This window comes from Podarcis raffonei, chromosome 2 (assembly GCF_027172205.1).
Source record: "Podarcis raffonei isolate rPodRaf1 chromosome 2, rPodRaf1.pri, whole genome shotgun sequence".
Lineage (NCBI taxonomy): Eukaryota > Metazoa > Chordata > Lepidosauria > Squamata > Lacertidae > Podarcis > Podarcis raffonei.
In genome coordinates, this window is record NC_070603.1 from 61,455,377 (window position 1) to 61,477,954 (window position 22,578).

The window sequence follows — 22,578 nt, forward strand, 5'->3', positions numbered from 1 at the left end:
CCCGCTGTAGGGAAGCAGAGCAGATGGGCAACATGGCACACAGGAATGCCCCAGCTCTCACCGAATCCGTCAGGAGCCAGGGTGCTCCTAAATGGCCTCGGCCCAGTATACCTGAAGGAGCATCTCCACCCCCATCGTTCTGCCCGGACGCTGAGGTCCAGCGCCGAGGGCCTTCTGGCGGTTCCCTCATTGCGAGAAGCAAAGCTACAGGGAACCAGGCAGAGGGCCTTCTTGGTAGTGGCACCCACCCTGTGGAACGCCCTCCCATCAGATGTCAAAGAGATAAACAACTACCTGGCATTGAGAAGACATCTGAAGGCAGCCCTGTTCAGGGAAGTTTTTAATGTGTGACATTTTAATGTATTTTTAATCTTTGTTGGAAGCCGCCCAGAGTGGCTGGGGAGACCCAGCTAGATGGGGAGGGGTTACAAATAATAAATTATTATTATATAAAGTGCTGCCGCTCAGCTTCCCTGCAGCTGAGGGAGCTGCTTGGCAGTGTGGTAGAGCCCTGGCTTTCACCAAACTTGGTGGGAGCTGGGGCAATCTTACACGGTTGCTGCTCACTCAGCTTCTCCACCTTTAGGTGGGGAAGATGAGTGGAAACAGTGCATGCCAGAACGCCTCCCTCTTGGCAGCAGAAGTGGCGGAGCAGGCGGAGCATCACCTCTTGCACTTCCACTGCCTGAGGTGGGCACTTCACCCTGTCTCATGGGGAGGCCAGCTCTGCCTCCTCTTCCCCCACTATAGCTGCCTCCCACTTGCCTTTGTGCTGCTGAAGTACACTGTGCCTGGCTGGATGTCAGAATATACCTTTAAAGCATGTACAAAGCACCCCCCCGAAACACACACACACAAAATCAGGGCACTGTAGTCAATCCCTCAGACAGTTACGATTTCCAGGAACTCTTAAACTACAGTGTCTGGAATTCTTTGAGGGGGGGAAATGCGTTTCAAATGTGCTTTAAAGTTATAGAGCATATAACTGGTCTCTCTTCATGTAATTGCTAAGGCAGCACGTGTAAGGGTGAAGAGTGTAGGTAGGAATGGAAAGCAGAGCTAGGATTTAGATGACTGTCCCATTAAAACACATTTGCAACACTGGTTTAAAACTTTTTTTGAGTAAGTTCTGGGCCTGCAGTGTTTACAACTTTCTGAATAACCTCAATTGCGCAGCTCCCCAGCCGCAATGTGGTGCATTTAGTCACAGCTTTGTGCCATCAGCATCAGTAGCAACCACCCCTCAGACATGTTAGAGGCTGCTGGGAGCTGGTGAGGCAATTTAACATTTGCAATAAATAATACAAGCATAAAGCAGGCATATTGTTCATTTATTTTTGAGACCTACAAAAAGATGTTTGAAAAAATGTTTTTACTAGATTTAAAATGGTCAAAAAGCCATGTAGGCAGAGAGTGAAAAAAGCATTTCCCAAACATTCCTATAACAAGCACAGGGGAAAGCAGCATCTGGTACCAATTTATGCCCTAGACACACCTCTACCAAAAGTACTGTTCCCGTGAAATGACACAGAAAGGAAAATAAATGCCTTAACTTTGTTGACTCATGATCAAGAGTAACATCCATGTACTTACTGGAGGACCTGAAAAACAAAACACAACACATTTAGCATTAATTACAGAGAACAGAGAGTATTTTCCTACCATATAAATGTTCATTCTGAGGATGACAAATTGTGTGAGAACTGCTCTCCTCCAAAGCACGAACAGTACAACATACAGGTATTTCACACTGTAGCATCAGTTCTTAGTGTGATATCATGTAGTGTTAAGAAAATTAGTATAGAAGGTTTAGAAAGAAAAGAAAAATACCTCCCCAAAAAGAAAATAGTAAGGCTACTTCACGGTATGAGTGCTGAACCATTAGAAAGGACAGAACATATTTGACTCCTAAGGGTGAAGCTGGAAGAATGTAGGGTCAAAAAAATACCATTTTGGGGCCAGATTAAATAGGGCAGGTGACCATCCTACTTCTAGTTTGTTAAGCTTTCAACCTGCATGCCACAAGAGCTGCTTATATATACGTTAACCAAGAAGCTGGTAGAATGTATCTTTTCCTTGCCCCACACAGAAGGAAAAATTCAGCTGGAATCAGTTCCCTCTTGGAAAGGCTTCCTAGGTATCTCTCGTATCTTCATGTGTGAGATTTTACCTACAAAGGAAGACACAGTATACATATGTGTCTTTTTTGGACACTACAGGTGGTGGATCACATGTTTGGACTACTTTGCAGCTAATAAATCAAAGACAATGGCTTCAGCCTTCTCTCTCTCTCATGCTAATAGCCCCCCATCTGAAGTCTAAAGTGGTACTTTCTAAAGAAGACTTTACCTTGAACTATTTTTTTGTATATTTAAATTGGCTCGCAGTCAAGCACAATAAAGTGAAACCTCTGGAGCGCTAATATTTGTTTCGCCAATAAGGGCGGACTCTTCATACCCCAGCTCAGTTTGCTATATCCCCACAAAGACCCCTGCCCAACACAGAGGTGAGCATTTAGTTTGAAGAGACTAATGGAATCCACATTTCACTCCTATTTAAAAGAGGCATTTTACACTCTCTTTTCTTTCTCTTTTAGCTTCTTCATGCTCCATTTCCTACATGATCAAAACCAGAAGGATTAAAGGAGGGGGGGAATGTGGGAAAAATTAAAGAAAAACTGAACTCCCTGGAAAACAATATAAAATGAGAAACATGCTTTTGTTTGTTTATGCAAGTATCTTCAAACACTAAACCTATTTTAAAGCCTCTTTTAATACCATCATCAACCTGAAGAATGGAATTAATAATCACAGGCACATTACAGAATCCACTGACTTCACTGTGCCTTACTGTCTGATCCCCAGATCACTTACGCTGCTGCTGCTGAAGAGCCACAGCTCAGGGTGCTGTGGGAAACCAGCCCCAGTTAAATAGCCTTTTATTAAAGCTAATGTGTTTGAATGCAGACTTGGATCCTGCAGGGGCTACTGCTTGAGGAAGGGAGAGTGATGCAATTTTCACCAGTATTCCCTGCAGTCTCCAACCCTGCCTCCCATGCTGCTCCAAAACATTATCCAATCCTTTTTTAAAGGGTGGTAGGTTGTAGGGTGAATTAATCAAAATTGCCTCTTGTGTTTCCCAGTTGCCACTTGTGTTTCCCAAGAGAAGAATTCTGCTCATGTTTAGTGTGGATCCAACCTTTTGCACATCATAACAACACTTCCATACATTGGGTACGGGGGGGGGGTTCATGAATTGATGATGGTCTCCTTATGCAGGAAACTATGGCTTTTTATGTCTAAAGGTAGATGGAAGCACAGCAAGTTCAGTCTAGACCAGAAATTAAAAGGCTTTCTTATACAAGGAAATGTGTTTTGTATATGTAGAGATCTGAGCTGGAGAACACTGCTTTCATTTCTAGGGATTGTACACAAGCAGATACATTAGAGAATGTTCTATTGTGCAAAGAGAAATCCTTGTGCTGATGGAATGTTTTGCTTAGCACTACACTGAATGCAACGCAAATCCAACAGCCATGTCTACACAGAAGCAAGTTCTACTGTTCAAACTGGTCTTCCTCCCACATAAGTAGTGTTAGGATTGCAGTCTCAAATGTCATAAAATCAAAATACAGTGGTACCCTGGGTTACATACGCTTCAGGTTACATACGCTTCAGGTTACAGACTCCGCTAACCCAGAAATAGTGCTTCAGGTTAAGAACTTTGCTTCAGGATGAGAACAGAAATTGTGCTCCGGTGGCGCAGCAGCAGCGGGAGGCCCCATTAGCTAAAGTGGTGCTTCAGGTTAAGAACAGTTTCAGGTTAAGAACAGACCTCCGGAACGAATTAAGTACTTAACCCGAGGTACCACTGTAGTTTCATGTCTTAAACCAAGCTCATAATTTCAACAGGCCTAACAATTTGCAACTAAAAAAAATAAAAACATTTGCATTGGCCATCATTAGGCTCTTGGGTCAGCACTATAATTAGCTGGCAAGTGGAGCTGACATGTGTTACATCACATAACCACTTTCTTTCATTATGAAAATAACCTCTACAGGGGGAAAAATTAATTTCAAAGATTAATTAGTTCCCTGCATTTCCAGAATTATTTTGTTAATGATCACCCACATTAACACAAGGAACCCATGTTGCTGGACATTTTCTTGGACTTGGCTATGAAATACTTGCAGCTGTGATTAAGTGAAGAAAATCTGAAACACACACACTAAGTTTTACAACATAATTGGAAGGGGGGCATCATTTCATCATCCATAAGCAGGCATTGTATTTCAGTACAGTGCATTTCAAAACAAGTTAGGTATTTTTTGTGAGGCACATTCTATTGTATAGTCTTCTTTTAAAGCCTTCAGTCAAGCTTCTCAGTATATTCTATGGGTCCAGGTCCATTGATTTCAACAGGTCTACTCTGAGGATGACTAGCAATTGATTTCACCATATACCTTTTACCATGACATGTCTACAATACTGTCCTCATATTATATCAGTGTTGAATACCCTCTAATGGTATTTCACGTCTCAGGGAGGTTCACAGAATAAAATCAGAATATAAAACCACAAAATACATAATCAAAATAAGAACAACAACAACCCAATAACTCCCCCCAACACATTTTAAAAGGGCATAGGATGTCAATCAAATCAACCAAAGGCCTGGTTAAAAACGAATGTTTTTGCATCATGCCTAATGAAGCATTATACAAATGGGGAGCCACTGCAGAAAAGGCCCGTTCTTGCCTTTTATGTATTAGTTGTAAATTATTCCAAGTACAAATGCAGAAGAGTGGGGTAGAAATAAACTATTCTTGATGTTGTTAACAGAACCTAGCTATTTTCTAATCAGCACCACTGCAATCAAATGCCACTCATGTTCAAAATCTTCAGCCAAATTGAATTGCCAACCCCAACAGTAACTAATGAGAAACCTGGAGCGCTGGGAGGCATATCACATTTTAACATTACATTAAACAGTGAGTGCAATCTGGAGAGTTAAATGACAAAGTAATTAACCTTATTAGCTCACATCCAGCACTATCATCTCCCATGTGAAGATGACTACGTGGGAGGGAGACTCTACCCACTGCTGGTGCTACCCCGGTAGCCTCCACAAGTTGGAAGGGGCACATCAGAAACCCCGTATTCATGCAGATTCCTGAACAATCTAGAAAACTGATATTCCAGCATTCTAAATCATGTAGTGAGTCTCCATAAGTACATGAAGCTCCCTGCTTGACAAGTAGTGATGGGTGTGACGTTAACATATATGAGAGAGTGCTGGAGGGGAAATAGTTAAATAGGTTGCACAGACAGGACCCAGGGGGTGGAGTCAGCGGGTCTATAAAACTAGTTCTGAGAGGAGTTCCGGGGGGAGTTTGTTGGGAGTTGTTGGTAGGCAGTTGGTTGGGTTTCATGGGTTGGCTGGTTGGGAAAGGCAGTTGGTAATAGAGAGACAGTTAGGGCAGTTGGTCCTTGAGTGTGGGGAGGTAGCAGAGATAGAGAGGGGAACATAAGATTAAGAAAGGAAAGAGGAACACCGTTTGGAATGCTGTAAAAGTTTTGTTTTATGCCTGAAATAAAATACACTCTTCTTTATTAATTGAAAAGCTGACTGAGACTGAAGTGATTTTACCAGGGAGGACCTGGTTGGTGGCAGCGGATTAGTGGTGTACGGGTCAATAGTTCGTGAGACGACCGGGGGCTCCGTACGAACGCCACAATGGGTGACAGGGCTGAAGGTGTATCTTAGCATGCTTGTCCCTGTTCTCCTTCACATGATGCTACTTGGGTGGGAGGCTGTTACAGTCATACCTCGGGTTGCAGATGCTTCAGGTTGTGCGTTTTTGGGTTACAGATGTGCCGAAACCCGGAAGTACCAGAACGGGTTACTTCCAGGTTTTGGCGCTCGCGCAAAAACACTAAATCACTCTTTGAGCATGTGCAGAAGCGCCGAAGCACAACCCATGCGTGCGCAGACACAGCACTGCGGGTTGCGGACGCTGCGGGCTGTGAACGTGCCTCCCGCACAGATCACGTTCGCAACCCGAGTGTCCACTGCATAATGCTTTGAGAGAGCTGTTTTCTACAGTAATAACCGTATCAATAATAGCGGATGGCTCAACAAATATAAATTATTGCATAGCATCTTTTAATTGAATGACTGGTAAAAAAAAGTTTGAAATATTCCTTCCTTTCTATGCACAGTACTGAAGTCTGAAAGTAATTGGGTGATGGTGCTAATGATGGGTGAATTAATGCAGACCTGAAGGGTTTTGAGTACACTGTGAAAATGTGTTAAATGGTAACCATGATGTGATCTTACGTACTGTCAGAGCTGGGCCAAAGGCAAACACACAGTGTGTGGAAAGTATGGATCCAGGAAGCAGAGACTGCAATAGATCAGACCTTATTGAAAGGCAGAGGAAGAGCTGCCTAAGCCAAACATTGCATAATAGGGTAAATCTCAAAGCAGGATCAGTCACAGACCAGGGAATACAGTTGAGCCAAGCAGTTTACTAGAACAAAGATGATGGGAAGCAGCAAGTTGAAAGGCAAGCAGGCATAAGAACAAGGGAGCTGGATGACATTGATGTGCTGGTGGGTGTGTGGGTGTTGGGATGTGGCAGACCAGAAGACAATCTGGACTCTAGCTGTGGGTATTCTAAAGGGAAAGTAGAGATTCATATAGACAAGGCCAGAATCTTGATGTCATCTAGCCAAAGATCTAGGCTTTACTTGGAACTATTTATAATCAAATCCTGACCTGGAAAAACCAATAGACTACTTGGGGCATGGAGCCTAGGAAGTCAAGACTGTCCCTTTCCGTCCAAGTTTTCACGTACTTACAAAACCAGGAGGCTCCATGCCGGAACCCTAACATGTCCTGAGGTATGAAACTTAATGGAAGGATGAATTGGTTTTACTTCTCAAGTTGACCAGTACAAAGACTTTGTGGTTTGGCTTAGTTACAAGTTATTGGTCAGAAAATCACAAGTCTTCATTTATTCCTCTTAAGAGAAATTTATATGCTCTCCAGGATATATTTTATGACCTATACTGCCTAAGTGATGTATGAATTAGGTGACAAGTAAAATTTCTACATAATGTACCATGAGATAAACTGGCAGAGAAACAGGAATGCTTTACAGGGCAAAATAAGAACATGACAGCAATATATTGTGAAACAAAGAACCTAAGAATGTAAGAAGAGGCTACTGGATCAGGCCAAATGCCCATCTAGAATTGCTAGTGCTAACTTAGTACCATGGTTACAGCACTTCAAAAACTGGCCATCTTTGGTTGCAATTCTATCTTTGTTAAATTTAATGAAACATGCTTCTGATTAGTCGTGTATAGACTTCCACCGCATATCACTTACTAAGAAAGAAGGAAACATAAGTCACTATTATTCCTGTTTCACAGAGGAGGAATAAAGCTAAAAGACAGCGACTTGCCCATCTATGTAACCAATTTACCCACCTCATTAGGATGGACAAGTGATAACAGATACAATATGGCCACACCAGTTTATATGTTACCTCCTCTATGTGGCTGCATCTCTCCATGTGGAGGATTTTAGAACATATTAACTGGCCCTGATCACGCCACAAACACTTTATGAGATTCTTCTTCATGGTGTTTGCATGTAGCTGAAAGACTACATGCTGCCTGAGAAAACAATGCCCTTTAGACTTCTTGGTACAAATCTATTTATCAATGTACACCCTGCTTAATTAATTAAAAATGTACACCCCATTTAATGAATTAAAAATTCTCAAAATTACAAAGATGGTGGATTGAAATCAAAATTGAACAACAATTTAAATGACCTCATCCAAAAATGCAAGCAAGCAGCAGTTAAAACAGTAAACAAATACTATTCTGTAAAAACCGACTTATTCAGTAAACCAATACTAAATAGTTCAGTCATATTTTTTTTGTGTCCTGGCTCCTAGCTACTGAACCATATTTGTTCTTCAGAGGATGGCTAGATGACAGGACCGGAACAGGAATTTTCCATTCCCAATTTTAGAAAATGAAATATGACTTTGTATCTGTTGAACATATAACATGATGGAACTTGAGAGAGAGCATAAGTGATGAGATGAGAGAATTCTTTCCAAAGAGTTTGAAGCCTTGGAACACAGTCCTGCTAGCATTTAAGAAAGCTTGGCTTTGTGTACGCTGGAAGTACGGCTCAGATAAACAATCAAGAGAAACAAGGATAGGGACTGAAGAGTTGCAACGAGGAAAACATGTGGCTATGCAGACTTGTTATGGAGCTCACACTTATTTGGCTTGATGTCATTTAAATACAAATCTATTTAAAATAACTAACAAGCAAACAAACATTCACAGTTCCTGTTTCTGCCTTTCAGGCGTAAAAAGTGTGCATCTACCAAAGTGAAATTTCTTAGTGCCTGCAGACATTGTGGGGAATGCCTGACATATACCAAACCCTATGGGCTTGATCATCTCCAGTCAGAACTGACTCACTCATTGCACTTATCTCCTAAAACTGTATCCACTATTATTATTATTATTATTATTATTAGTAGTAGTAGTAGTAGTAGTAGTAGTAAGTTTAAAGAGCAGGATTAATAATGCTTTAAGTACCTAAGTAAATTTGCTCCCTAATTTACATACTTGTACTTTTTTTAAAATTGACATATAGCTATTTCAATGGATACACCAAAAAAGTCTTTAACATGTGCTGAATACAAATATAATGTATGAAAGAGTATACACGGGATTGTGCTTGTGACCTGCCTTTCAGGAAGATCACCTACTTCCAACTCACCCAGTGTGCAGTAATCTTAAGATACTGAGACACTCAGAGCAAGGAGAGCGTTTCCTTATTTTTCTATGATCATGTAAATACTATGAATGGGAGCTTCATTCCAAAGAGAGTCCTGTATATATAAATACATCCTTTCTAATGGTCCCAGGAGTTAAAGCACAACTGTGACCTTCGTTTTTTCCTCCCTGTAACAACGACTGCTACCAGCGCAAGCTATTCTGAGAGATTTGTAAAATTTATGGCCACCATGTGACAAAGATAAAACAAAAAAAAACCTGAAGAGCACTATGTTACATTATTATTATTATTATTATTATTATTATTATTATTATTATTATTTATTAAAATCCAAGTTTTATTCATGATTTTCACTTGCTTACATTCTTCTTTATATACTTTTGTAATCGTACTTTGGGACAAGACAAACATCTGCTGAGACTTGTTAGATAGTTTTGTCCTGGGAATATTTTGTGGAAAGTTGTTAAAACAACAGCAGTGCTGGAAATAATTAACCTTTCTGAATGGCTGGGGAGCGGGGGGTTTGCTGTACATTTGAGCAACTATAAATGCTGTTTATTTTCTCGAATTCCTGTATGGTACATTTATATTTAATCCATGCAGAGTATTAATATAAATACTATCTGCCGAAATCTCCATCTTCTTCAAGACCAGAGTTCCTTTTTGTTGGATCTAAGATACTGGCAATATCAAGCTGTGCCTACAAAGATTATTTTCATTGCTGACTTGAATCCAAGCTGTGAGATAAAGGGACATTTTTCCTTTGTAGGTGCAGCTTGAGTCATGCCTGCAGAGAATCATCATTTGCACTGCCGGCTTGAATTCAAGTTGCCAATGAATATTTGTACTTGCACATATATCAGCACATCCCAGAGAGTTCAAATACACTACAGAGTTTTCCCACTGGGAATTTCACAATGCAGCCCTGCCCATTACTGTCATCACCAATGATACAGCACAGCAAGCACTGGTAGGGCTGGATGTGCTATGGAGCGCCTGCTGCGAAATTCTGTATTGCATCCCATCCCACTGGGACTTGTGGTTAGCGCCAATTAGCTGATCAGCACCCCTAGCATCCTTCGCTTGCCAAGGAACAATCAGGAGTGGATTTTAAGGTTCTCAGAGGCTTCCACATCTGGACTAAGATACAAATCCCAATTCAGCTATGGCAGACCCTCCAGGTGTCACTATTTTCCAGGGGCGACCCTGATTCAGAGAAGCCATCCTGGTTTCTGCTTTGATCCCAGAATGTCCTTAGGATCATTAGGATGTCGCTATTTTCATTGGAAAAATGTTGGAGAGTATGATAGGATGTCCCTATTTTCACTGGAGAAATGTCAGAGGGTATGCTGTGTAATCTTGGGCCAGTCATGGTGTCTCAGCCTACGAAGTTTTGCTGTGAGTGTAAACTGGAGAGGGGGGAGGAACTCCTGGGGAGAAGAGGGGGCAAAAATGTAATAAATAAATAAATGTTACTAATCTTCTAATTGAGAAGCCCTCAATAAGGTTGCAAAGAAACCCAGTGTTTTGCAGGATAGTTTGAAAGCAAGTATAGACAGTGCATTAGTGAACTGTTGAGAGCGTTAGTGAACTGTTGCAAGGCAAGCAAGGAAACTACTTTCATGCAGAGGCACATCATAGAAGGTTGGAGAAGACCAGGTTTTCCAAGTGGTCACTTTTAAGCATCTTGAAGTCATAGTCCAATTGTAAAACCAATTGATTTTAAAGAGCAGCCTCTTTCAAAAGAGGCTACCCCATAAAGCCTATTAGCAAAGTGAACACTGCAGTTTACTAGCCAATACCACGAAGTGCACAGTGACTGCTCTCATGAGACAGACATGTGGAAACAATTAAATGAAGCAACCAAATTACTACCAGAAATACATAAAACGGATCATGTAGAATCAAGTGACTCAATATATTTGAGTTTCTTGCTATATACACACTGCAGGGGAAAGACCTTCAGAATCAATGAACTTTTCCTGTTTAGAAATGAAGGTCAACGACACAATGAAAATACAAACAGAGGAAGAAATACATTGGGCTGGGCCTGAAGAAACTCCTAGTGTCTGAATTTTGTATGTGTATGTCATTACAGAAATTCTGGAGAGAGAAAAAAGATCCATCAGTGATTGGGGCTAACAGTACAATTGATTCAAGAGATTTTGAGATTTAAAGATATTTTGCAAACAAAAATAACTAAAATGTTAACATATGTCAGGGAACTGCCATTGGCTCAGAGGCAAGAGATAGAGGGGGAGTTGTGTTACAGGGAGCCTCTGAAAATCTTGTGAAGCAGTTCCTCTTCCGGCGAGGAGGAAAGCCCCACCTCCAGTGGAGAAGAGGTGCAAGGACCAGAGGATGCTAGAAAGAGCCTTAACACCACGCCTGAGCAAGCTGGAGAGGAGGGAAGCACACCCCTGCCCTTGCCCTTCATGCGAAGTAGTTTGAGGCACAGGGAGGGGCAGAAAAGGCTGGGAGTGATGAAAATTTTATGTTGGGGGAGCTACAAGAACAGACCACTCCCGGATTCTGCTAGCAATTGAGCCAGACATGAACTTATGATGCTCTTGACTGTAAATAGTTTGCACCAAAATAAAGCCTGTAAAAGACAGGTCGGAGTCCTGCCTTACTCTCGAGCAACCACAACAGCACCTGACAACATAAGACAAAATATACAGGAAATCTGATGCCAGATTATACCTGGCACAAAATGGCTGGTAACGGATAGTTTACAGTTCAGTTTTCGCTATATTTACATGGAAGTAAGTTCCACACAGGTCAACCATTCAGGTGGTGAACTTCCTACATCATCAGTCAACTTATTGGGTAAGGGCCACCTTGGATGTAAGGAAATCATGTTTCCCCCTCTATTATTACAGTGATAGGATTGGGCACTGTGTCTCGCCACTCCAGTTCAGGCAGGGGTTTAAGTGGGAAGTAGGGGCCAACCTTGAAAGAACGAACTGCAGCAGCTACTTCTCCTTTCTGCCCAATGGCAGGCATCATGAAAAGTCACAGGCTCTTCCTTTAAATGGCTTCCTACCCTCTCTTGAGTGAAGAAATATCTCAACAGACGTTGCTAAGATGGTTGCCTTTCCATAACTGCTGCACATATATGAATCAGACAGGAGTTCAACCTTGAAATTTTGTACAGAGTGCCTGAGACAAGAGGAAGCTGTGCTGCTGCTTCCTCACCTCTTTCTGCAAACCCTGTACCAAATGAAAGGACTGTTGCCCTTCCTTTCCTACTCTGTGCCATGGGGTGAAGGTGAAAACCCTGTTCCTTTATGGTTATCTACTCCACCACTTGTCCACTTGGTTGGCTTGAACCCCAATGTAATTTTGCAGATAAAAAGAAGAAACAATTATCAATGGAAAACAGCAAAAAATGTTTTTGTTACCTGTCCAACAGTATCACACTCCAGAGGTCTGGTCCACGAGTATCACAGTTCATAAATTATTTTGCAAGGTAAAAGAGTTAAGGGTCCAGTGGATTGTGAATTGACTTAATTATGACAATAACTAATAACTCAGCTGCTGTTCTGTGCTGAAGTTGGCAAAATGTCCTGGCTTGAAAGTGCTGTAGTGAGGGTTTCACTATACAGTATAGGTTTTTTAAAAAATAAAATAAAGTTTTTAAAATTTTCATTTCGATAGCCAGCACAAAGCTCCCTCAAGCAAGCCAAACTACTGTTGGGCCTTTGGCTCTATGTCAGATTTGTCTGGAAGCTGTAAAGTTGTAACCACATACAAGCCTCTAGGGAGGGATGCTATCATACAGAGCAAATAAATTTCTACTCCCATTTATCAGCTGTGGCAAAGAAGCAAGGACCTGGTTTCTGTGTGGTAAGGCTCCGAAACAAATATACAAATATATATCCAAGCTATCTGTGATAACAAACATTCGGCAGCTAAGCCAAAACCAATACACCATGAGCTTTCTGCTCTTTGGTTAGGCTGTATTACAGATAACGGCAAGCATTCTCTGGCACAACATTACAGAGCCCTTGTCTATCCAGCATGTTGTATTTCAGTTTTGCGTTGTGTTTGCCCCTGCGCGTCCCTATTTTTATATATGCTTTCCCTCTATTACAGAAGAATATATCAATATAACCATCTGCTTAAAAAACGATACAGTGCATGGGATTCCTTGCCAAGAACAACTAAAATCACTTCTTAGTTTTCCTCCCCAATTACAGAAAAATCTAAATAGACATGGTTGAGTCATATTAATTCTTTATAATTCCTCTTCTGCTGGCGGTGTTTGTAATATGACCCAAAGGCAGCCTTTTACTGCTGCAGATGAACAATAATTATGTGGTTAAAGCATTAAATAAAAATATGTGAAGTTTATGTTTAATGCTCTGCCCTTCCGCACACTTCCAGTCTAATCTTTGGTCCCCAAGGCAGAATTCTGGAAAAGCGCTGGAGCAGAAAGAAACAAAAGCTGTGGAAAGTGACTGATCAGAACCGAGGCACAGGGATAGATTACACCACACACTAAATAATCAATGTAATTAAGGTCTGTCCTTAATTAGTACACTCATCTCTAAGTTGGATATAAGCATGGAATTCAATTATGCAATGCAAATAAATCAGATTTTTTTTTTAGAACAATGGGGTGAGATTCAACTAAAGAATCACACTAGCAGAAGCCAGTGCAAGGGATCTCACTAGTGCAATGGAGCGTTGTTTTCTCTCTCCCCTAAGTGACCCCCACAAATTTGGCTCACCCCCCAGAGAACCCCCCAGAACAGCATGTGAGTGGAGGAGAAAAGGGATTAGTCTGTTTGGCAAGCTGGAAAGCTTGCACTGACAGAACTATTGCCTTAGTGCTATTTGTATTATCTGTAAGAACAAATAAAAAAAACATGAGGTTTAAATCTGAAGCTATTAATAGCTAGGCTCTTGCTCCAAGAAAGGTTCCCAATACAGAAGAGCAGGAGTTTCTTACTAAGATCTATAGCAATATATTTCTTCTTCTTTACATCCATGGATCAGGCTGATCAGGCGTGCAGCCTTGGCTGTGTATTTCATCCTTCTCTCTTGTTCTAAACTGTTATTGTTCATCATCATCATTATTACACTGTTTCTTTTGAGAAAATCCCTGGCTAGCAATGAAAATGTAATTGTACACAAGACACACATAGTGGCCAATTCCAAAATGTAATGTTTCAAAGTAAAATTCATATGTTGAGGAAAAATACCTCAGTGGTGGAACATGAGCTCTGTTTGCAGTAAGTCCCACAAATGTATGAACCTACACAGCTCAGTAGCAGAATTCTTCACTTAATTAATTAATTAATTAATTAATTAATCCCACTGTTTCTCCTTTAGGAACCATGGACAACTAACAACAAATATTGTTTTTTACTGACCATATTTTTTATAATAAAAGTCAGTAAAACACAATGCACTAGACAGTAGTTCTTGGATTATTAAATTCCATTCTATCCTCCATCACAATAACCAATCAAGAACAGGCTGTCTCCCTAATTCCTGGACATAGGAACCACCTATCTACAGCATCTTGTTCTTATTGAGATTCAGCCTCAGTTATTTGGCCAGTCCCTTACTGCCTTAAGTGCTGAGTGTCATCTGCACATTGGTGCTACAAATCCCCAGATGCCTCCTTCCAGTGGTTTCATATAGATATTAAATAGCATGGGAGACAATATGGGATCAAAGTGCCAAGGGTTGAAGGAGAGAATGGGCAGTAGTTATCCAAAAGCCTCAGTGTGCTCAGGGAGGGTGACTTCATAAGTTGCTCCACCAGTGATTCTGGGCAACACTCTCTTCCATCTCAAGGCATTCACAATTCCCTGGACACACCCCACTCCATCCCTAGCAGTCGATCTCTCCCTCCTAGATTTCACAAACCAAGATGGGCAAGTTTCAAAAGGGCAGATGGTCACTCTAAACCCTGCAAGTATACCTGTCCACATCTTCAATCTGTAGTAACCGGAAAAAATCCCATTAACTATGATGGGACTATGGTTGAGGACCAGCCTCAATTGGGGCAGTCAGTTTGGTATAGATACAAGTGTGCTTTACTCCTTGTCATCTTTAAGTCATCTTTAAGTACAAAAAATTAAATAGCAGGACTGGCCCTTTATGCAGCATTCTCTATAACAATTTTCAGCCTCAGATTATTAATGAGCTTTTAGCTCCCTAAACTAGGGCATGTATGGGAGCTGCTCTCCTATGGCTTATACCATGGGTAGGCAAACTAAGGCCCAGGGGCTAGATCTGGCCCAATCGCCTTCTAAATCCAGCCCACGGACAGTCCGGGAATTAGCGTGTTTATACATGAGTAGAATGTGTCCTTTTATTTAAAATGCATCTCTGGGTTATTTGCGGGGCCTGTCTGGTGTTTTTACATGAGTAAAATGTGTGTTTTTATTTAAAATGCATCTCTGGGTTATTTGTGGGGCATAGGAATTCGTTCACCCCCCAAAAAAAATATATAGTGTGGCCCCCCACAAGGTCTGAGGGACAGTAGACCAGTCCTCTGCTGAAAAAGTTTGCTGACCCCTGGCTTATATCCATGTGGTTTGTATATTTCCTCATCCCCCTCTGCATTAAGGATGTTACGACTATTTATAGAAGGGATGGGGAACCTCTGACCCCATGGCCAAATTATGCCTGCAAAGCTATTTCTCCCAGTCATTGGTGTTGGGCAGGGAAAGCTTCAGCTGCAAAGGAACAATCTGGAGCCTTAAAGCATGGTCCTGATTTTTCCTTGGCAAGCATGGCTTGCATCTTTTAAATTTGGTGCCAAATGCAAGCTCTACTGGGATGGATTCCACTTGGGAGCTCCCAATCAGAGTCGATCCCTGCTGAAAACACTAAATGCAAACCATGCTTTCAGAAGGAATCTTTGCTTGAATTCAACCCATGGCTGCAAAAACAAAACATAACACAACCAAAAAAACAAAACAAAACCTTTCTTTGCAGCCCTGGCTTAAATTAAAGTTGGGGCTGTAAAAGAAGGGAAGAATCAGAACCACACTTACAAGTGTGCTCTTGATTTTTCTTTGAAGTTTGAATCGCCTGACATCATGTGAAGTCAGGTGATTGACAGGTAGGTCAAAAATGGCCCGCAGAGGACAAGTCAAATCTGAACCCAGCATTAGCCCTTACAACAGAAAGAAATGGCTGAACATGTAAGTTTTTATTTGGTAGTCAGTAATTCAATAGGCTGCTCCTATAGCTAAGAAAACAGTAAACATTTCACAGTTGGTGGCCTATTATGCATGAGAACGAGAACACTACTTTTCAAACCACCATTTCAAACTTTCCTCTCCTAGTTCATGTCGACAGCTTACTAACATTTTTGCACAAGACACAGGGACTTACCTGGATCTCCTCGTCGTCCAGCCTTTCCTCGCCTTCCAGGTGGACCTGTGCAGGGGGTAAAAATACATACATGTAACTTTGGTCCCAATTATCCACCTTTCAGAAATCTTAAGCCAGTTTACATGGGGATCCCAAGCAGTCTTCCACTGAGGCAGTGACCAGGTTGAGAGGCCTCTTTGGCTTTCACAATGCAATAGCATCATGTGCTGGGGTGAGGAATCTGCAGCCCAGATGCAGCCCTCCAATTTCATTCAGCTGCATGTGCCATCAGCCCCCTATGATACTGTGGCCCACATCTGCCTCTTTCGAATGCCCCTCAAGCACCTTCACATGCTATTGACTCCTGACGGATTGATGGCAGTGGTGGAGAAATGCCAGGGAAAAAGAAGCTGAACAGAAGTCTAGTGTCCAGACCAAGGGAAGTAATAGTACCACTCTATTCTGCAGACCACACCTGGAATACTGTGTCCAATTCTGGGCACCACAATTTAAGAAGGATGTTGATAAGCTGGAACGTGTGCAGAGGAGGGCAACCAAGATGATCAAGGGTCTGGAAACTAAGCCTTACGAGGAGTGCTTGAAGGAGCTGGGTATGTTTAGCCTGGAAAAGAGGAGGTATGATAGCTATCTTCAAATATCTTAAGGGCTGTCACATGGAAGAGGGAACATGGTTGTTTTCTCCTGTTCTGGAGGGTAGGACTTGAACCAATGGCTTCAAGTTATAAAAAAGGAGATTCCAACTAAACATTCAGAAACATTTTCTGACAGTAAGAGCTGTTCAGCAGTGGAACAGACTCCCACAAGAGGTGGTGGGCTCTCCTTCCTCGGAGGTTTTTAAGCAGAGGTTGGATGGCCATCTGTCATGGATGCTTTACCTGAGATTCCTGCATTGCAGGGGGTTGGATGAGATGGCCCTTGGGTGTCTTACAACTCTATGATTCTATGATTCCATGACACCACTGCCTTGCAGGGCATCCCTGGAGGTGGTGTGGGTGGCAAAAACAGGCAAGAATGGGAGCAAAGGGGCAGTGGGTGGGGGATGGGGAGGAAAGGAAAGGGTGTGTGGAACCAAAGCAGTCCTGTTAGGAAGAGGATAATAGGAATGACAGAGAGGTGAAGGGAGGAGAAAACCAAAACTAAGGTGTGGCCCAAAGGCACATGAGGCCACCACCCTGCTGAAGCTAAGTAGGTCTGGGTTTGGTGAGCATTTGATTGCCTGGAAACCACATGTGTATGTCACTTTCAGATCCATGATGGAAGAATGGCAGAATTTAAATTTAAGAAAATTTCTAAACAAATAAGGTTGAAATGGCTCCCTGTCTTGCATTGCTGTATGGGGGAGAGGGGGACAGAAAGATAGAGGGATAGGGGAAAGTGGAATGGCCCTCCTGTCTTGCATCAAGCCTTGGGGAGGGACAGAGAGGAGAATAGGAGGGAAGGAGAGAAGGAAGCTGGAATGGGCCTTGTGATGGGGTGCCAGTGGGAAAGAGATATATGTCTGTGGTTGGTGGTCTTGCTTATTCAGCAGGGAAGATCTGAAGCCACTGCAATCAACAGGCAGTGAGAAAAATGATAGAAGTACTACTCCTTTTTTAAAAAAACAAGAAGAAAGCTTTCCATCTGTAACACTGTATTGTCAGCTTTTACAATGCTGCATGTTTTCATCATCTGCATTGTTGTATAAACGCTTCAGTTAGTGGAAACCATATAAAAAGATCTAGACTATTAGGCATTCCCAGTCTATGAAATAATTGTTGAACTGCCAAAAAAATGTTTCCTTTCTACATATGTAAAAGAGGTATTAGCCAAGATCTAGAGATACTTGAAATACAAACAACACTTGTTAATAGTCTTGCCTGCACTGCAATACTCTTGTGAACCCCAAGGGGAAATTTCATATACTGTATACAGACCAAGAGGGAGAACACATTTAATTGTACAGTTATGTATGTGAAAATCCCACAAGTCATTGAAGATGGCAGTGTCCTTAAACTGCAGCAATATAAGCATACTAAAGAGGCTGCATAGCACAGAGGTCAGTGTACTCATAATAGTTTTCTTCTAAACCTTAATCCTGTGGCAAACTGAACCATGTAAAATATTACAGATATGCATTGCAGATTAATTTCTTTTTTGGGTACTGTGTCGTCTTGCCCTGCCTTATGCCACCCAGCAGTTGCTGTAGTGTCAAAGCACCAGCATGCTGATTCACACACTTGATTTCATAATGTACTCTATCAGGACAGCAGCTCACATGATATCAATATCTAACAATAAATTGGTTAATATTACCTACTATACATAGAATTATTGGAGGGCTTTGTGTTTCTAGCTGGTTCGATTTCCAGGTAAACTCCTGCTAGGTTTGCACTGGGCCCCGGATTCCGACTAATCCAAAATTAGGAAGGTTGTAGAGGGGAATGAAAGGCATACAATGAGATACCATAGCTGTCAACTTTTCCCTTTTCTTGCAAGGAATCCTATTCAGAATAAGGGAATTTCCCTTAAAAAAAGGGAAACGTTGACAGCTATGTGACAGCCTTATGATTCAAAACAGCTCAGGGGGGTTGTTTATTTACAGGTGTGCAATATCAAAATTTTGGAAAAGGCATACACATCCCTTTCCCCAATGCCAGTTACAAGACAGCTGGATGAAGCAGAAAGACTCCTTCCTCATAACTGAATCCACATGAAAGAAGTCTATTTTAAATGGAGATGCTGAAGCTGCCAGTTGCTTCAGGCTCTTCCACAGGGACTGCTATACAGAGCACAGGCTGGTTGTTGTTTTTGTGTGGGTTTTTTTTTTGTGGGGACGGGAAGGCTTGGGTATGTTGGGTTGGCTGTTTGGGGCCAGAGACCATGAGCAAATTTGGAGAAGATTTTGACTGTAGGTGGACACATACTCATTGGACATGCATGGCGGCAAATGTGGGCAGTGGGAAAAGTCCTGGTTTGTAAACAGTTTGTATACAGTTATGTATTCCCCACCCTGTCGAGAGGGAGCTTAAATCTTTGGTTCAGCATTCCTAAGCTTGTTTGTAACATGACAACTCTGATGAGCACTGATATATTAAACCTCTCATGGGTTCTTTCAATGTATGAGGGGATAGTCTCCCTAAAGCAGAGTTGGGTAAGATGTGGTCCTCCAGACGACGTTGGATCCAGCGCCTATCAGCCTTAGCCAGCACAGCCAATAGTAAGGGACAATGGGAGTTGTAGTTCAGCAACATCTGGAGACCTACAGGGTAGCTACCCCCATCCTAGAGAAAGGGGGAGAAGCAGCTAGAACAATTGATCATCAGCTTATATTGTATTCCATTGAAATAACTTGATATACAAATCCCATTGTGTACTTGATGAAAACTGATGACCATCTATCACAAGTAGCTACGACTAAGGCCAATGAATATTTCCATATACTTTTATATTCTGCAAGATACCTACAGTCTTGGGTTTGTTAGTTTTTAACAATACTATCTTATTCAGGGATAGTATATTACTGAAAATCCGTACTATCTCTTCTGTTTATTGTTGCTTTATTATTATATCTGTATTGCTGGATTTTAGCAGTATGTGGCAATGGAAATCATTATAAATAACCTGGATATAAGATTTGCACCAAGGTATCCAGAATAAGACAGCTAGATTGCAGAACAGTACAACAGGGAAAGAGTCCTGTTCCAACTTTCATGGGGAAAGTAGTTTAACTGGTTGCAATTTATTGAGTGGAAGAATATGTACTGTTTTTAATTTTTACAGCATCTTGTTGTCAGTGATGAGTGCTAACACAATGCTCATTTTAATGCCTTGTTTACTAGCCATTCAACAGTGAATATAAAGAAACTTCAGCACCAACTAGTAAACTGGACTGATTATCACTTGTTATCAAATGGCAACTGTTTTATGATGTATATCAACAATTCCTCATAATGTTTCCAGATTGTGAAGTGTTTCTTCTTTTGTTCTGTTGTTCCTAATAAGCTCAATATTCCTATAGAAAGAGGCATGCTTTGCTGGAATGTGACAAGATGTTGAGGAGTACGCTGTTTTATGCTTTGTATTTACACTGCACTCACAAAAAACTTCCATAAAAATGTAAATAAAGGACTCTTGTTCAAAGAACCACAAGAAGAAATCATCTTTGTTGTTGCTGCGTTGACATTAACGAGACAGAAATCTGAATTAGGCTGCACCAGAATGAAAAAAGTATGTTTTGTGAAAAGCACGAACTTTTAATTACTGCTAAGCATTGATCTTTAAAAGCAAACAGAAACCCCCCTTATTCTCCTTACTAGTTCTTTTGGGAAGAGTAAATAGTATGACATACAATAATATAGGAATCAATACCAGTTTATAAAGTATTTGCTGCCATCACATCCCTATAAAAAGAGGAATATTTTATTTACACACCTCCCCCTTCTATTGCTAGTTATAGACAGAACTCAACCAGAATTTAACACTACAGGCTATTGAATGGTTACACTATGCTCTGCTGTAAAGGTAAAGGTAAAGGGACCCCTGACCATTAGGTCCAGTTGTGGACGACTCTGGGGTTGCAGCGCTCATCTCGCTTTATTGGCCGAGGGAGCCGGTGTACAGCTTCTGGGTCATGTGGCCAGCATGACTATGCCGCTTCTGGCGAACCAGAGCAGCACACGGAAACGCTGTTTACCTTCCTGCCAGAGCAGTACCTATTTATCTACTTGCACTTCGTGCTTTCAAACTGCTAGGTTGGCAGGAGCAGGGACCGAACAACTGGAGCTCACCCTGTCGTGGGGATTCGAACCGCTGACCTTCTGATCGGCAAGCCCTAGGCTCTGTGGTTTAACCCACAGCGTCTGTCTAATTACAACTATGCTGGAAATGACCTATTCTTACTCAGTTGTCATGGGTGGTTTGCCAGTGCTTCTACTGAGAGGAAACTGCAATTTCCTCAGTAATCAATTTATAATATTCAGTCAATCACCTTCATTCCTTTTACAATTTATAGTTCTTCACACAGCTCATTCCCAGCTTGTGGGCTTCCCATGGCGATCTGGTTAGCTACTGCGAGAACAGTATGGTGGATTAGATGGGGCTTTGCTCTGATTCTGCAGAACTTTTCTTATGCTCTATGTAGAATAGGATTGTGCAGGTATCATAAGCACCTACAGATTAGTGCCTGTGGCAGCAGGTAATTTAATTTTGTAATTTTGCATATTATTTTTAATGTAGACACCTTGTAATGCTAAGGACCCAAACTATGACTTAATGAGAATGAGTCTGTCCATCCATCCATCCATCCATCCATCCATCCATCCATCCATCCATCCTTTTATTTGTATGCTGCCTTTCCATAGTTAAAACAATGCTCAAGGCATGACAAGATTTACATAATTACCAACATAACAAAAGTCATAAACAATAAATAAAACACATCAAAAAGTACACAACCAAATGGAAAACAATTTCCGTATAAATCATAAAATCTAAAACTAAGAATACAGCTTTAGTATCACAATTTAAAATAACATCGATAAAAAATAAAAACAATTTTAAAAAACAAAAACAGAGCCGTCTCTGCCCAGCAGCACTCCTTTATGTGAAGCACCCAGGAGAATATCACAACTGCTTTGCTCTTCCCCCAGTCCTCCTGCTGCCACAAGACCTGGAGCTAAGCAATAGTTTGGTTTTGTGTTAAATGCAAACCTGGGCTACAGTTTGTTTCGATTCAAACAAACTCTGAGCTATAAGCAAGGTTTGTTCTTGGTTAACTATTTGCAGTTTGTATGCAGCAGGTACATAATGATATGCCAAACTATAGCTTAGCTCTGGGTATCACTGCAGCAGCAGCACTGGGGAGGCCAAGAGCGCTGGTTTTCACCCTCCACACTCTGCCTGCCTTAAAGGGATGCCCACCCATCCCAGCAGACCTGGCCAGACAGGGGTATGGGGGGTGCATTGCATGTGTGATGTCATGCACATGCGATGCCTCCTCCCCCAATGTTGGGCCCAACTTGGCTTGCCTGGGGGAGGCTCCCTGCATGCTTGCTTTTCACTAAGTCATAGTTTGGCTTAGCATCATGTGGAAACGAGGCCACTGAGTGTTTCCTGCAGTACCGCTTCACTATAGGAATATGCCTATAAACTGGAAGAACACCCAGCAAACATTACCAAGTAATATTGCAGCATTACAACAGCACAATTTAGCAAACCTTCTACCAACTGCCTGCCCCCATTTGCCATGAACTACAGCACATTAATCCTAAATTGTTTTTTTAGTCGTAAAAAAAACTTTCTCAACACACACACGCGAAGAACAGGAGGTGGGGAAAAGCTTAGGCAACATTTCCTCATTTGGATTATACTTGGAATCCCAGGCACAGACTGATAGTGACATG

The 22,578-nt window shown here is 41.6% G+C and overlaps 1 protein-coding gene across 1 annotated transcript in view; it reads right to left on the reverse strand.

Moving 5' to 3' along the window:
* Window positions 1–696: 696 nt before the first annotated feature.
* The window catches only part of LOC128407920 (homeobox protein engrailed-2-like), a 219,882-nt gene continuing 198,000 nt past the window's right edge, over window positions 697–22,578 (reverse strand). Inside the window, exons 3-4 of the mRNA XM_053376939.1 lie at window positions 16,199–16,243; window positions 697–1,601 (exon numbers count right to left, since the gene is read on the reverse strand). Coding sequence (XP_053232914.1) covers window positions 1,549–1,601; window positions 16,199–16,243 — 98 coding nt within the window. The 3' untranslated portion in view covers window positions 697–1,548. The remainder of the gene's footprint in view (window positions 1,602–16,198; window positions 16,244–22,578) is intronic.